The following is an 11,890-nucleotide window of genomic DNA, read 5'->3' as shown; positions in this document are numbered from 1 at the left end:
ATACACACACACATATATAAAAGATGGCTGAAAAACGAGTAGGAAATATATCAAATGGACAAAGAAAAATTCTTATTGAATTTCTGAATAATCATCCGGAATTAGTGTCGGCAAAATTTACATCAACATTTTCATATAAAGATGCTCAAAAACTATGGTGTGAAATTACTAATATATTAAATGCCCTTCCTGGAGCTAAAAAGATGGGAGCAATGGCGAAAGGTAAATATATGCGGTAACTTTATATATATATATATATATATATATATATATATATATATATATGTATAAAATAAAAATAATACATAAAATATATATAAAATACATATTATACACAAAATAATACATAAACGTAATCTGTGTAGTTTTTATATGATAAACTTTACTTTTGATCAACTAATTTTTTTTGTAATCTTATAGACTTGGCATGACATGAAAAACAAAGTAAAAGGAAAGAAAGCAGATATCAATCGAAGTTTAAAAAAAACTGGAGGAGGTCCACCATTAGAAATAAACATGACAATGATAGACAACGATGTAGCTAATTTGATTGGACCTACTACTATATACGGTGATGCTACAGTTGACGAATCTATTGCTGAATTTGTAAATATCTGAGTATAGGATACACTTTATAAAAAATTGATTTTAGATAGTGTAAAACTCTGACGGGTTATTTGAATGACCGCCTTTGGCCTTGTGGTGCGGTTCCATGGACGGATATGGTTACACCATACGCGAAAAGTATCCGTCCAATATGGGATCGTACCATTAGGCCCAATAGTCGATGTCTAAGCATGGGCGCGAAATACGAATTTGAATTGTAGTTTGATGGAAATCTTACAATAGTTTGCCTTACAAAATTAATTTCTTTTTCTAGAATTTTGAAAACACTGAAAATACCGAAATTGAAAATACATTGGGTTTTAAAGAGAACAATTCAGATATATCAACTGCATCAATAAATAATAATATATTAAAGGATATTACGTATAAAAGTAAATTTTTTTATTTACTTATTTGTTATTTAAATTTTTATTTTACAAGTATTATTTTTAGATGTTTATGATATTTCTTGTATCAACTTTTATTTATTTTGTAGGAAATGTTGACTTAAATACAAAAAAATGTGTTCAAGTAAAGTCATCAATTAATTGCAACAAAGAGCTATTAATATCTAAATCACGTCAGTATATTTATATCTAGTTCTAAAGTCAAATATTTTTCAAAAATAACTTTTTAATGAAAAATGTTGATCTTTTACAGAATCAGTGGAGCCTTGTGTTTTCATATCAGATGAATCAGTCAATGGACAAGCCAATGAAGATACAAATATAAACAACACAAAATTAAAAAATCAAAATATAAAATCAACTATAACAACAGCAGTAACACATAGTAATATTTTGTATAGTAAATTGTTTTTATATAATAAATATATTGTATTACTTAATAAATAAATTATATTTTAGAAGGTATTAAGAAATGCAGACAAAACACATCTCACAGTCAGCAACGTACTACAAAAAAAGGATATTTTGAAAATACTCTTTCGTATACAAAATGTCTAAGCACAAATATGGAGAATGATATGAAGATGCGTGAAGAATATTATAATAAAAAACTTAAATTTATGGAACGTGATGTTATAGCAAAAGAACGAATTGCTGCGGCTATTGAAACTTTTTGTGCAATAAATCAAGAAAATATAACTTACAAAGAAGTAGAAAATTTGGAAGACACAGGTTATTAGTTTAAAAGAAAAATGTTTATTAATGTTTATTTTTTTTAATGTTTATTTTTTATTTTAAACTGATCAAAATTGTTGTGCCAAAGCTGCACATAACTGATAATTGTTAATACATAAGTTGTTAATACATAGTGCAATATTAAATGTATTATGTGTTATGTGTTCATTATATGTGTGTACAAAATATTATTATAAGCAAAATAAAATTAAACAAAATGTTATATAATTATTGCATTATTGATAGATTTATATTTAATTTAAGAAAAAATTTCTAATTATACGGCGTTGCATTACTCTTGCTTTTGTAAGATCAGGATTTAAACGCCCTACAGCAGCTTCAACTTCCATTGGTCTCTCATTCACATACCAAAATCCATATGTAAATCATAATCATCATCTGGAAGAGGTAAATTATTTTCTACACACATATTGTGCAGAACTACACATGAATTTATAATTTTAGAAGCCACGTTTGGAGTATAATGAAGTACACGGTGTTTCAACAAGCAACGAAAGCGCATTTTTAATAATCCGTTGCATCTTTCAATAATTGAGCGTGTTCTTTTAAAACATTGATTATAACGTTCTTCTGGAGTAGCCGGTTGAACATCATTCAGTGGAGTTAGAAGCCATGGTCTTAGCGCGTAACCTGAATCACCTAACGTACAAATAAAATAAATTTTTTATTATAAATGTAAATATTTAAATAAATGTAATAAAACGTATAATGTATACAAACCTATCAAATAAAAATTATCATGCCCTCGTGCATGTAAAGTTTGCATCACTGGCAAAACATTGCAATGATTCCAGATAAAACTATCATGACAACTTCCAGGATATCGAGCATTAACATTTAAAATTTTCATTCTTGAATCACAAATCTATAATAAAATAATAATATAATCAAATAAAATAATTGTAAATTGTATGTAATTCCATTACAACTGATAGCTATAATATGAATCTTACATAAACATATATATTTTACATATTTTACATATTTTATATTATATATTTTATATATTTTATGTATTTTTTTATATATTTTAATTTACATTTTTATACTTTATATACTTTATTTTATATATTTTATATTTTATATATTTAAATTACTTACTAACTGTGTATTTATGGAATGGTATCCTTTTCGATTTACATATACATGTTCTGGATACATTTCATTGTTCTTTGAGGGTGGAAATATAGCCACGTGAGTACAGTCTATACATCCTACGACACCTGGGAATCCATATTCTGTGTAAAATCTATAAATACCATATTAAAATAACTCAAATAATTTTAAATCCATATTCTATATAAAATATATAAATGCCGTATTAAAATAAATAACGCAAATAATTTTAAATAACAACTAAATTTAATTAATTTTTCGTACGCATTACGTATTGTCGTAAGCTCTTCTAAATTCCTCGGAAAATAAACCCATTCGTTAAACACATTGGGGTGATTGAGTACTATGTTTACATCTCGAATACAACGACTTACAGAGGATTGACTAACTCCAATATATCCATTGCATCCAATACCTAACTGATAACTTCCAACTGCATAAAATCTAAGAGCAGTAAATACCTATAAAAATAAAAGTTGTTATAAATACAAAACCTAAATAATATATCTGAAGTATAATATTTATAACATATTAATTATTACATGTTATACAGCTTTTCTTTTACCTTTTGTTCCGCATCTAATGCTGATCTTCTTGAAATTGGATCACTATATTCCTCTACTATGTCAATTACCCTTTGTACCATATCTTTACTTAAACGAAATAATCTCATAAACTCCAAATTATTTAATTCAAATGGATCATTACGTTGAAATCTTTCTCTATTTTCAAACACAATGTTTGCATTTTCCAAAACATTTATTACATTAAAATTAATTAACCTTCTTAAAACCGCCATTGTTATATGAAATTTTTACTATTATATAAAATTTTGGTTATTTATCGCATACGAATCTTTATTTCGAATGCCATGACCCATACGATGTAAATCGCATGATATTTTTCGAATACGACCGCGTAGTAATCATTCATGAATACCAACTGTTAAAGTCGTATACGAAACTGCCATTTTCGTATGCGATATATGTTCAAGAATAGGGCCCCAGGTACTTGACGCTGGCGTTACTTTTCCCCCACTTCTTCCAAGTCGCCAGCGATTTATCGCTGCATGAATTCGCAGCCATGGTGGAAGTATAACATGGTGTGCTCAATTTGGCTAAACCACGCCCCTTTTCACGGCAAAGTGTCTCTTATTCCTGAAGGCTGCCAACTGTGAAAAAATGAAATATTTAATGTCGGAAAATTGCTGAACCTAGATGGTCGCATCTTTGTCACACGTACGAGTGCGTGCATTGAGTCTTTTTCTGTCATACCAGCGCCGCCAGCGTCATTGCTCCAATTTCAGTGTCTTTGCTTCATAGCGTCCATAGTAACAACACGTGCTTTGAGGTTATTTTTTAAACTTTATTGTAAAATAAAGTGAAAATGGTACATTGTGTAGTGAAATCGTGTAAAAATTGCAACGAAACGTACTTGCCGGCGCAAGTAAGCTTTTTCCGATTTCCGGAAAATGCAGTAATGCGTGAAGGCTGAATTCAGAGAATCGGAGAGAGTTTTATGCCCAAAAATATTAAGAATGGTAAGTCTTATTAAATATTATTAGCCAATTTTTTGTAATGACATTATTTCCATTGCAATTTGTATTACACATACAGGCACACACACAACATTCCAATACTGTTCCAAAAGAAAATATTGTAAATATTTGTATCTTAATAGAGCAACCTAACCTAACACCAATTACTTGATATATATACTAACCAACAACTTTCTATTTAATTGTCTTAACTTTTGCAATAAATTTAAAGAATAGTATATTAAACTGATACAATATGTTTCAAGATAATTAAATGTACGTATCATGTATACATTTATACGTATTGTCGAAATTAAAATAATTTAATAGGAAGTTACATAGCACACATCAAGTGCTTGATGTAAACTAAGACAATTGTTAACTTATTAATTGTTAGTTAACTTAACTATTATTCTGTCATTTGAATTTTCAGCAAATATATGCTTAGCACACTTCACAGAAGATTTGTTTGTGAGAAGTAAAAAGATTCGACCTCCTATGGACATTCGAAGACAGTCGCTTTTGCCGAGTGCAGTTCCAACATTATTGTTACCAAAAACGGAAAATAGGTAAAAATGAATAAATAATAATTGATGTATTAATTACTGAAAAATACATTCCTTTTTTTGCATAACATTATCAAAGTAACATTTATATTTTCTATTTTAGTAACAATGAAAGTAATATGGACTTCAAAGTCATAGCCGAAGATTTTCCGCTTCCCGTCATCCACGAAAATGTACATGTAGTCTTCCGAGTTACTCGTCAGCCATGATGATCCATCGAATATACAGGAATGTATGATAGATGCAGAATCACCGAAGGGTCTATTTAGAAGGTAAGAACAACATTGAACGATTACTGATGATAGTAATTTGCTATCTTAATTTACCACAAAATTCTTGGTATATACAATAAACAATGATGTTTTGTTTTATTATTACAGTAATCGAAGGCTGGAGGAAACATATGCAATGTGTTGAACGCCACCAAAAACAAGAAAAAAATGAAAAAAATCAAATAGAATTTTTAGCTCTTAGTTTTTTAACTTTGAAATGTATAAAATAATAAATAATTATGTGTATCTAAAAACTGTATAATATAAGAATTGTGTATAATAAATTATTATATTTATCATGAAACTTGCATAAAAAATAATGACTTATTTCTTCACATTTTGTCGGTAGAGATTGTCTTAGTCAGTTCATTCAAAAACACCAACACGTGGCTCAAGCATAAAATCAATGAATATTATTTAATTCAATTTAACTATCTTAACTATTTTTTTCTTTTCATTTTTAATGAAAAAATATCTTCAAATTTCAATAATTTTTTATTTACAAAAAATTAATATTCTGTAATGATTTGTGGACTTAATAATTCTATTTATTTCTTGTTTTGGAAAAAATTCTTGTATATCAATAGTTGTTTTTTAAATTTTTAAGAACTTTATTAAAAAATTATTAAAATTACCGTAAAATTTATTACGATATTTATATTTGTAGTGTTATTTCAAATATTATTTTATTATTCAATACTATTAATCTTTATATTTTACACAAACTGTTTAATTTTTATTAATTTTTTACAATGAGCGCAATTAGTCTTTTGTGTCGTGTTGTATTTAATAACATTTATTTACAGCGGTAACTATCTGCAAGAAAAGAGATAGAGTGAAAATAGAAAACGTCCGACAAAGACAGTTATATCAGGTGTACAGACTTTAGAAAGTGAAATACTTCAACTTTTCACAGTTGGCAGCCCTCTGGAATAAGAAGCAGAAAAACGACGGAGAGCGCAGATTTTAGAGAAAGAAGGCTGCAAATTGAGCACACCATGCTATCCCTTCCACCATGATAGATCCTATGCTATGTGAAACGCCTAGAGCTTATTGGTTATTACGTTAATCATGAACTGTAAGTATGTAGAAAGATTGTGACTTCTCAGTTGGGAAAATTTCCCCATGGACAGAATCAAAGTCCTTGGGTGTACAATGATCGTGTTGGTATTCCGGAAGAGCTATACTGAGCTATACGCTTATTGGATACTCCTTGTCATGTATTACGTCGTGCATCGCGCCAGTGTGCAGGAGCCATAACGCATTTTTTTGCGAACTCCACGCATGCGCGTGTGAGACAAACCAGCATAGTAACGGTGGGGGTGCGCACGATTGGACACCGCACGATTGGACACCACCACTCACAGCGGCCGATATCTAGAGTTTTTCCGCTGGTTTGGTTAGATAAGTCAAGATGATTGATTGGTGTCCAATCGTGCTGTGTCCAAAAAAGTGTCACCCGTAACGGTGCATGGTAACCGGTAACATTTGAATTGTCTTCTGAATTGTCCATGGAAGTGAATGTGGTCAAAGTTAAGCCTGCCGCAGACGATACGTTTTTTCTTACGGGATTGCTTACGTGCTCCTATACTGGCAGTCTTACGTGCTCCCGTACTGGAAATGGGTAGCTTACGGGCTACGCTACTGGCTCGCGTACTGGATTTTCGTAATAGATCATGTCCTATTTTTCTTACGTGATTCTGTACTGGTTTATTGTGAAAGCCAATCAGGACGCAGTCTGTATAGGTTATACTGGGTTATACCAGGTTATACTGTCGAAGTGTTGTCAAAGTTCAAACGTGAATTCACTTCGCAAACATGACGTCGTGCAAAAATGAAAAGAATTCAAAATAGTCCAAAAAAGGTATTTTATGTTTAATAGAGGCCTACTAATAGGAACCATGTTTATATGCGATAAACACACCAAATTACCATAATAAGCACAGTAAAAGTGAGGCATTAAAGAATGTATTGACTGTCGACTCCATAAACGTCGGCGATATTTATTTTGTTGTCGCAATTTTTCAATAATTAAAAATAATGCAATAGTAATTTTACGACAATTTACAACTGTTGCAATAATTTCATCCATCTCATCTATTTCATCCATATTTAAGCGTGCCGCTTCTATGAAACAAATTTCAGTTGCTCAGCCCATACGAAAACTCACACCGTGTGAAGCCACGGCCAGTAGCACTGCCAGTACCATTGCCCGTACGGTAGCAAGCAAGAAAATCCAGTTAGAAATCCAGTAAGAAAAAACGTATCGTCTGCGGCAGGCTTTAATTTCCTACAAAGGAACATAACTCCGGAGGAGTTGAAAATCCAACGACCCATATAAAGAAGAATTAGAAGAAATAAATGTAAGTAAAGCCTGCCGCAGACGATACGTTTTTTCTTACTGGATTTCTAACTGGATTTTCTTACTTGCTACCGTACGGGCAATGGAACTGGCAGTGCTACTGGCCGTGGCTTCACACGGTGTGAGTTTTCGTACGGGCTGAGCAACTCAAATTTGTTTCATAGAAGCGGCACGCTTAAATATGGATGAGATAGATGAGATGGATGAAATTATTGCAACAGTTGTACATTGTCGTAAAATTGCTATTGTATTATTTTTAATTATTGAAAAATTGCGACAACAAAATAAATATCGCCGACGTTTATGGAGTCGACAGTCAATACATTCTTTAATGCCTTACTTTTACTGTGCTTATTATGGTAATTTGGTGTGTTTATCGCATATAAACTTGGTTCCTATTAGTAGGCCTCGGGGTGCGCACGATTGGACACCGCACGATTGGACACCACCCCTCACAGCGACCGATGCCTAGAGTTTTTCCGTTGGTTTGGTTAGATAAGTCAAGATGATTGGTTGGTGTCCAATCGTGCTGTGTCCAAAAGAGTGTCACCCGTAGGCCTCTATTAAACATAAAATACTTTTTTTGGATTATTTTGAAGTCTTTTCATTTTTGCACGACGTCATGTTTGCGAAGTGAATTCACGTTTGAACTTTGACAACACTTCGACAGTATAACCCAGTATAACCTATACAGACTGCGTCCTGATTGGCTTTCACAATAAACCAGTATAGAATCACGTAAGAAAAATAGGATATGATCTATTACGAAAATCCAGTACGCGAGCCAGTAGCGTAGCCCGTAAGCTACCTATTTCCAGTACGGGAGCATGTAAGACTGCCAGTATAGGAGCACGTAAGCAATCCCGTAAGAAAAAACGTATCGTCTGCAGCAGGCTTAAATCTTAATTTTATTGTCAATTTTCACTTTAATATTCATGATTTATCGGATATCATATCTGATTGCAGTGCCTTGAAGCATTAATGCATTAGAGAATTTATTTATTTTTTTAATAATCAGAAGTAACTTTCCAGCAAACATAGTTGCATAACAACAATGTTAATAGTATAAAATACGTAGGAGCTCCCGGGGAACTCTGTGCGAGTTCTTTTGAAGTTCAATAAAAGAAATTTAATGAGCTCCCCAGGAGCTCTCCAGGAGTTTCCTGTGCTGTGTAACTATCTCAAATTAAAATTTAAAAAATAGGAGGTGCTAACTTTTTTTTGAAATTAAAGACCAAACGAAAGACAGAACTTTTCTGTTTTTTGACATTTTTTTTTAATAATCGATAACTCTTCAAAATAAGTAAATTAACAATCAAAATACAAGAAACTTATTGTATCTAAAATTTTTGTTACAAATTTTTTATGTATTATTAAAACAAAAATTTTTTACGTATTAAAAACTCCAGACATTCACAAAAAATAAATTATTAAGCTCAAAAATATTCGGTCTTTAAATTGGAAAAGAAATTAGCAACACATTTTTCAAATTAAAATTTGATATCGTTCTTGAACAAAATTCTTAGTACAAACTACAGGAAACTCTTACTCTTTTTGAAATAAATAGGAAACTTTAATTATAATTCTTGAGAAGTAAAGTTGAAGTACTAACATCACACTTCAGTTGACAAAATTGATAATCACAATAAATAGGTTATTAATTAGTAAAAATGCAATCTCTGTATATATGTATACACACACACACACACGCACGCGCACGCACGCACGCACGCACGCACACACACACAAACACACACACACACACACACACACACACACACACACACTCAATAACAAAATTAAAGGATCACCTATTCTGACTCCGAAAAATAGGCGTAATTAAAGACAGTGTAATTTTATAAAAAATAATTGTAAAAAAATGTTAAAAAAACATTTTAAAGTTTAAAATCTCTAATTTTGAGATTGATAAGTCATTATATGATTTACAGATTGTTTACAAAGTTACGCGGATTTAAATAGGGCTGCGTCAAATCTCAAAATTTTTTACTAACTTTGCAAAGCTCCAAGACGTGAAATAAAAATTGCATGCAAATGCGGTTTACAGCATTTAAAAGCGTAAATCAGTACCTTTAATTTGCGTATTTGCTGAGTGTTGAGCGATTTTTTTTCACTGAGTTGTGCAACATTGAAGCAAAAATGGTCTTTTTTGTTTCAATGTTAAATAATTCAGTGAATAAAAATCGTACAACGCTCAACAAGCACTCAAATTAAAGATAAAGGTTCAAGCTTTTGAATGTTGTAAGCCGCATTTTTGTGGAATTTTCATTTTACGTTGTGGGGATTTGCAAAGTTTGTAAAAAATGTTAAGATTTGTTGCAGCCCCAGTTAAATCAGCACTATTTCATAAACAATCTGTAAATCATTTAATAATTTATCAATCTCAAAGCTAGAAATTTCAAGATTTAAAATATTTTTTTTTACATTTATTTACGATTATTTTTGACAAAGTTACACTCTCTTGAATTATCTATTTTCCGGAGTCAAAATAGGTAATCCTTTAATTTTGCTGTTGAGTAATACATATCTAATTATCTATCTATCTATCTATCTATCTATCTATATATATATATATATATATATATATATATATATATACGAGGTGTGTTCAAAAAGTATCGCGAATTTTGAATTTTCGCGGGTTACGTATATTCGAATTTCGATCTTTTTGTGGCGTTATGTTGGTACTCATGTCTCTCACTTATGCCGACAAGCTCGGCCATTTTGAATGTTCACTTAATTGTTGACAGCTGCTTTGCTTGCACGTGTTTTGGATCGTCTTCGATTTTTACCTATTCAAAAAAATGGATCAAAGAACCTGTATCAAATTTTGTGTGAAAAACGAAATTAAGTGCGCGGATGCATTCCGAATGTTGACTGTGGCATACGGAGAAGCTACCTTGGACCGAAGCAACGTTTATCGGTGGTACAAAATGTTCTCAGAAGGCCGAGAAGATGTGAACGACGAAGAGCGTGCCGGACGCCCGAGCACTTCAACAACAGACGAAAAAATTAATGAAGTGGAGAAAATGGTATTGGCCAATCGTCGAATCACCGTTAGAGAAGTTGCTGAGGACCTAAACATATCGATTGGCTCGTGCCATTCGATTTTTATCAATGATTTGGGCATGAGACGGGTCGCCGCGAAATTCGTACCAAAATTGCTCAATTGCGACCAAAAACAGCATCGCATGAACATTGCTAATGAGATGTTGGACTCTGTCCGCGACGACCCAAATTTGCTCCAGAGGATCATAACTGGTGACGAATCGTGGGTTTATGGTTATGACGTGGAAACCAAAGCTCAATCATCTCAATGGAAGCTGCCGCACGAACCAAGACCGAAAAAAGCGCGCCAAGTTCGGTCGAATGTGAAAGTTTTGCTGACAGTTTTCTTCGATTGCAGGGGCGTGGTGCATCATGAGTTCTTGCCACAGGGTAGAACGGTCAATAAGGAATATTACCTGCAAGTTATGCGCAATTTGCGCGAAGCAATCCGCCAGAAACGCCCGGATTTGTGGAAGAACAAAAATTGGCTTTTGCACCACGATAACGCCCCTGCTCACACATCGTTGCTTGTGCGCGACTTTTTGGCCAAAAACAACACACTAATGATGCCGCAGCCACCGTATTCCCCAGATCTGGCCACCTGTGACTTTTTCTTGTTCCCTAAACTGAAGAGGCCCATGAAAGGACGACGTTACGCTACGCTTGACGAGATAAAGACGACATCGAAGGAGGAGCTGAACAAGATAAAAAAAAATGATTTTTTGAAGTGCTTCGAAGATTGGAAAAACCGTTGGCACAAGTGTATAATATCTCATGGGGATTACTTTGAAGGGGACAAAATAGATATTCATGAATAAATAAATAATTTTTGAAAAAACACAAAATTCGCGATACTTTTTGAACACACCTCGTATGTATGTATACACACATAGAATATAATTATTACAATGTTATCACGCTGCAATCAAAGAAAGGATTACATAGTTTTTTTTGTTGTTTGTCGTATTGTCGTAATATTTGTAATATTTATAATATTTGTTACATATATGATTGAAATAATTAACAAATATAAAATTTAAAAACTTTTTAATAAACATTTAAAAAACAATAGAAAAAATGGACAAGCGTAAACCTTTTCTGCAATTGTCTGAGAGACAGAAACGTAGACGACTTGCAGCCATAGCATATGCTGATAGTTCTACTTCTTTATCTGAGGTCGATGTAACAAACCATGACATTAA

The 11,890-nt window shown here is 32.2% G+C and overlaps 2 protein-coding genes across 2 annotated transcripts; one reads left to right on the top strand and one right to left on the bottom strand.

Annotated features, from left to right (window-relative positions):
• The first annotated feature begins 11 nt into the window (after positions 1-11).
• On the top strand, positions 12-1,975 carry LOC120356884. Its single transcript, XM_039459561.1, has 6 exons — positions 12-222; positions 421-606; positions 881-998; positions 1,103-1,186; positions 1,267-1,398; positions 1,473-1,975. Exons 1-6 carry the CDS (start codon positions 181-183, stop codon positions 1,751-1,753), a joined length of 843 nt encoding a protein of 280 aa, XP_039315495.1. The 5' UTR covers positions 12-180; the 3' UTR covers positions 1,754-1,975.
• LOC120360029 (putative nuclease HARBI1) lies at positions 1,773-4,033 on the bottom strand. Its single transcript, XM_039459560.1, has 5 exons — positions 3,451-4,033; positions 3,150-3,346; positions 2,871-3,018; positions 2,490-2,634; positions 1,773-2,408 (listed from the first exon to the last, which is right to left on the bottom strand). The coding sequence occupies exons 1-5, from the start codon at positions 3,682-3,684 to the stop codon at positions 2,110-2,112; spliced, it is 1,023 nt and encodes a 340-aa protein (XP_039315494.1). The 5' UTR covers positions 3,685-4,033; the 3' UTR covers positions 1,773-2,109.
• Between the last annotated feature and the right edge of the window lie 7,857 nt (positions 4,034-11,890).

Source organism: Solenopsis invicta, unplaced genomic scaffold (genome assembly GCF_016802725.1).
Source record: "Solenopsis invicta isolate M01_SB unplaced genomic scaffold, UNIL_Sinv_3.0 scaffold_773, whole genome shotgun sequence".
Classification (NCBI taxonomy): Eukaryota; Metazoa; Arthropoda; class Insecta; order Hymenoptera; family Formicidae; genus Solenopsis; species Solenopsis invicta.
Note: the sequence above shows the minus strand (reverse complement) of the source record. Positions and strands in the feature narration are given on the sequence as shown.

Bases quoted from the DNA above. Each gene is read 5' to 3' on its own strand.
- LOC120356884 (XM_039459561.1), top strand. From the start codon at position 181: ATGCCCTTCCTGGAGCTAAAAAGATGGGAGCAATGGCGAAAG. The intron at 999-1,102 runs GTAAATTTTTTT...TTTATTTTGTAG, and splicing joins AAAGGATATTACGTATAAAA to GAAATGTTGACTTAAATACA. The intron at 1,187-1,266 runs GTCAGTATATTT...GATCTTTTACAG, and splicing joins GCTATTAATATCTAAATCAC to AATCAGTGGAGCCTTGTGTT.
- LOC120360029 (XM_039459560.1), bottom strand. From the start codon at position 3,684: ATGGCGGTTTTAAGAAGGTTAATTAATTTTAATGTAATAAATGTTTTG. The intron at 3,019-3,149 runs GTACGAAAAATT...TGGTATTTATAG, and splicing joins CTTACGACAATACGTAATGC to ATTTTACACAGAATATGGAT. The intron at 2,635-2,870 runs GTAAGTAATTTA...ATTTTATTATAG, and splicing joins ATTCCATAAATACACAGTTA to ATTTGTGATTCAAGAATGAA.